Genomic DNA, 5,000 nt, shown 5'->3' with positions numbered 1-5,000 from the left:
GGGGGGGGGGAGGGGTGGCGGCTTAGAGAAAACTACCTAAAAGCAACACAAATAGGGATGTACAAGCGTAATAGATCAGAAATATTTGAAACACCGAACGAAGGCAATGGTGGAATAATGAAGTTCGAGCAAAGCTTGCAACAAACAGTTTAAGGAATGAGATTCTGTTGTGAAAATTAGTAGGCCGACAAGCAGGGAGCATGCCGCAGGTATTGGGAAAAGATCTTAGATAATTGTCATGTGACAATCGATATTATAGGTGGCGAGTTTTTCCCCGGAACTTTACCTAAACCTTACTCTCAGGCTATTAATTTTCGTGTTATACAGGTTCGTTTTACAGGCGAAGAAGCCCTAGTGTGAGAGGTATTAGTCGCAGAAACAAATTGAGCCTCCCCCCTCTCTCTTTCTCTCTCATTCTTTCTGTTTGCATCTGTCTCTATTTATTTCATATCGTATTGTTCGTTGTTGTTTTAGTAAAGTTTTACGGCGCTTGCAACTGCATAAGGTCATAATATGAGCGCCAATGGATAGATGTCAACTAAGAAGTCCTAACGAGGAATCAGGTTTACTCTGCTCGCCTCTCTAGTCTCAACAGCACAAAGTATGCTTCGACCATCAAGGCACCCCGGAAAAAACAGTTTATAAGAGAGTGATAAACACACAAAAGAAGTAGAGGAAAAATGAGGATAGTAAGGATGAGGAAAGAAAAAGCAGATGTTCCCCCTGTGTTGTTCCGGCACAGTATGAGCATGGCAATGATAAATCAGCCCATTTACAATTCTACTGTGCATAAGAACATGTAATACCCCCCCCCCCCTTTTTTGGGGGGGAATGGCCTAAAGGCCTTTCAGTCCGTGGCACTGCCCTGGGGGGGGGGGGGGGACTCGTATTGTTCGCATATCAACTTTTGTCTCATACTCATACAACTCATGCTTTATCTTCGAAGTGTTAGCCTGCACTACATCCTTAATTGGTTTCACGAGATGTGACCCCTTTCACCTTTCTCCGTCTTTCTTTCCAACTCTGAAGGGTATAATAATATATAATGCAATATACTATATGTTGTTGTTGTTGTTTTCAAATCCCTTTAGCTGCGAGCATTTCGCTCTTGGCAGCGCAATGCCTCCCTCAAATAACCGAATATACTATATAAAATGAACAGAAAACAGCAAACCCCCTCGCCTTCCCCCTTTACCCCAAAATAATATTATACAGCCTTTCGCTCCCTGATAAACAGCCTAACTTTGCTCTGCTTCGCGTCAGGGTTTCCTGTATTCCTACGAGAAGGTGGATCCCATTGTTCAGAGTTGTGATTCTTGTGATTCTTGTATAATTACATAACACACCACTGATCATCAGTTGTGTCGCAACGCCACAGCCCCTGGTCACGGTGAAATGGCATACAATCAAGGGTAATTATACGAGTCTATGGCCACGTCGCAGGGAACCAAACAAGATTATGTTGGACCCACAAGGAAACCAGGCCCGATTACAGAGGTGGCGCCTGATGGGTGCAGACCTCGTATGTTTAGACGAATGCCATGGGTTGGCTCTGGGAGAAAAATGATTTTGTTCTAAAGGTCACTACTTAAAAAAAATTAAATGCTTGAAATTAAAGCTCGAGAAATAACCATGCAAATTTTCAAGATTTGTTTCCCGAAATTAGGTCTTTTACATCTTTCCATGAATCAGTTGGGGCAAAGTACTTTCCAGTATTGTTTTGAAGAGTGCAGTTATCCTGCTGTAATTAAATATCTTACAGCATCTACTTCAAAAGGACTAATATAACACTATTTTATTCATTTATTTATTTATTCATTTATGTATTGTTGTTGGGGGGGGGGGGATCATTTTAAACCACCATAATCTCGAGTATTTTGCTTTTGATACTAATAATGGAAGAGTGAATCACATCATACTAATTAATTATGGGTTTAAGATTTTAAAAAGCATATATTTTGAGTAAATATATTTAAAAATATCCCTTCCTTAACAGTATGTAATATTTAGTTGAAGGGATTTTTTTCTTGCTGTTGCTGATATTTTTGGTACCATTACTGTTTTCCTTCTAACAGAAGTTATGGTTATATTTTCCCAGTTTTAGCACTACCGTGCATACTAAAAGAAAACATCTTGGTGACATGCAGGCCCTACAATAGCTATACCTAAGCAGCAGCCAGTGAAACAAACACACTGTATTATCTCAAAGAACTAAGAAGATTGCGATTTAAGCCAATCTTTATGTAAGAAACAGAGTACAATATCTTGGAAAAGCCCCAAAACTCTTTAACACTCAGCCTTCAGTTAGAAACACATGGAGGATTCTAGTCTTTGCAGTGTATTTTTTCCTCTTTAAAAACGAAAAAAGAAGACAAATTGCCAAGACTATAGATCTACTTACTGATACATGCAATGCCTTGACAGGATACCGCAATGGTCAACCATCCGAGTTTGTTCTATTCGAGACATCTTTTGTCGTCCTTGAAGCTGAAGAAGTACGGGACTGGGCTGTATGTTCACTGGAACTTGCGTCATCTTTATGTCCACAGATCTTCGCCACGCCTGGAGTGACCACGGTATTGGAAGAACGCCCTACGCGTTTTATTTTATGTTTCTTCCGTCTAACCTTCGGGCTTGGACTTTCTTTTCCCTCGATAGGTTTCAAACGAGTAGGCAAACGGTTCTGGGATTTTCCCGAAGACTGGACAGTTTCTGCCGAACAATCACGTTTGATAGTTGTTTCTTTTGAAATTGCTCCTTTTTGTGCCATTTCTTCACTGGAAACAATCTGTTTTATTTTGATTTCTTCCGAGTGTGAAGAGACCACTGTACGAATGTCTTTGCCATTTTTGTTCGACGTCAGCTTTTTACTTGGGGGATTGCTATCGACATTCTCTGTTTTGCTTGCTAAATTGTCATTGTTTTTTGTTTTACTGGATTTTACGTCCTCTTTGAGTAGCGAGGAAGCGTTTGGACTGTTTATTTTCACCAAAGAAGGTACGGCAGACTCTTGGTCACATGGGCTAGGTTGAGAACCCTGCGGGGCAACAGTGGCAGAGATAAGCTTTCCTGTATTGGTGCCTGACGTACCACTGAGATCTAAGCCTGAATCTGCACCAGACGTCCCAGAAAATCTTTTCACCACTTTAGCTTTATTGGGCGATGGGTGGGCTGCTATTTCCGGATCGGACAGCGATCTGGTTCTGTGCAGCGTTCCATGGACATTTCTAGTGGACACCGGTTGGGAGGACGAGTACTGGTCTATTTCACAACTGGAATCATAGTCACTCGTATCCCCAATAAGCTCCTCCGGCCATTCAGGGTCGGAATAAGAAATGTCGAGTTTCTTGCCCTTTATTGCTGCTGTGATTGCTAGCTCATTTTGGGAAAGCGATGACGTGTCTGTGACGTGCTCTGAAGACTTATCTTCAATACATATTCCAGTGGAGGTTGCAAAAAGGACCGGAACACTAAACGCAAGAATATGGGAGACCTCCGCTTTCTCTCGTTCTTTCTCTTTGTTTTTCGGGGTGGAGAACTCGACCTCAATGTTTGGAGGTTTATCTTTGCTGACATTTGTATCACTGCCTAGGCCTACGACCTCTATGTCAATGATGGAATTATTTCTCCGACAAAGCACACATTCTTTAGTGCTTTGCCACAAATCTTTCTTACAAAAGAACGTCACAAAAGGGAATATTGCTGAGAAGAAAAACTTCATCCATATGAACACGGCATCAACCTCCCATGGATAGTCTAGGAACTGACTTTCCTCAACTCCTTGACTCTGCTCATAATGTTTGATAGAGGACGTGATCACAAAAGGCACATTGAGTATTAGCCAGAGAACAAACAGAATCCGTGTGTAACAGGATGGGTGAGATACCACAGAGTCTGAGAGCGGTGTCTCGTTGAGCATTTGAGTGTAGTTTTTATGAGGATCTTGCGTTCTCTTGGAGTTCCTGAGCTCGCACGTGACCCTCACTATAAGGATCTGAAAGACGACGATGGAAACAAGAGGGGCAAGGAAGCAGATGATGAGAGTGAGGTAGACGAAAACCACGGAGGTGTCGCCGGTCACGGAGCACAGATGAAGCTGAGGGCGGAACTGAGAAGATACGGCGTCTGTGAGGAAAGGAATGCTGAAGGCTGCAGCGTGGAGCCAGAGGTAGGCAATGATGAGGTATATCCTGTACGAAAACAACCACGCTTCGTACTTGAGGGAGTGGCGCAGAGAAAAATATCTATCCACGCTCAAGCTCATGAGTAGAAGAACGGTTTCGATGTTGACCAAATTCAGGAAAAAGCAATTAACTTTACACATAAAGTCCCCAAAAGCCCAATGATCAACGATTAGAGACCCCATAACCAGAGACATGTTGAGAAAGGTGTCAATGAAGCACACGACACACACGTTGGCTATCAAGAGATTCTGAATAGTTCGATGTTTTCTACTGTGGACGATGACGATGATGAGGAGGAGACTGCCCACCGACGACATGATCATGAAGAGAGTGAGGAACACCATGCGCGGGGCTCTCGAGATGTCAGAGGTCGTCGAGGTCGTGTTGAGCCCGGGCGATGTGGACGACATTTTGATTTTGTTCTGGCTCCTGTATTCACGAATGCATCATTCTGTTTCATGGAACAAAAATAAAACATTTTATCATCCTAGCTTCAAATAATATTGTACTGTAAAGGAGAGTTGCGAAGTGAATTGAATCATGACAATAACATTATACCGTATATCAAGTGATTAAGGTGCTTTGGCCATATTAAACATTAATTTGACTCTTCAAGCAGCAAACAGTATAGAATCAAAAACAAAAGAACGATATCTGCAACAGTAACATAAACAACAGTCAAAGCAACCCCCTCCCCCCGCAACAACACCAACAACACTAGAGAACTTGATAATAGAGGCTCCACCAAAAAGAAGATTAAAAAAAATAAAAATAATAATAGATAGCATTTGTATAGCGCATATCCCCGCTCAACAG

General features: G+C 42.1%; 1 protein-coding gene across 2 annotated transcripts in view; it reads right to left on the bottom strand.

Moving 5' to 3' along the window:
• Positions 1-5,000, bottom strand: part of LOC101852289 — a 20,489-nt gene that overhangs the window by 12,910 nt on the left and 2,579 nt on the right. For both annotated transcript variants that reach the window (XM_005089423.3, XM_005089424.3), the window contains exon 2: positions 2,402-4,635. In XM_005089423.3, coding sequence (XP_005089480.1) covers positions 2,438-4,594 — 2,157 coding nt within the window. In that variant the 5' untranslated portion in view covers positions 4,595-4,635 and the 3' untranslated portion in view covers positions 2,402-2,437. The remainder of the gene's footprint in view (positions 1-2,401; positions 4,636-5,000) is intronic.

The sequence above is a fragment of the Aplysia californica genome, unplaced genomic scaffold, assembly GCF_000002075.1.
Source record: "Aplysia californica isolate F4 #8 unplaced genomic scaffold, AplCal3.0 scaffold00006, whole genome shotgun sequence".
NCBI lineage: Eukaryota > Metazoa > Mollusca > Gastropoda > Aplysiida > Aplysiidae > Aplysia > Aplysia californica.
The sequence above is the reverse complement of the archived record's forward strand: the minus strand, read 5'-3'. Positions and strand labels throughout refer to the sequence as shown.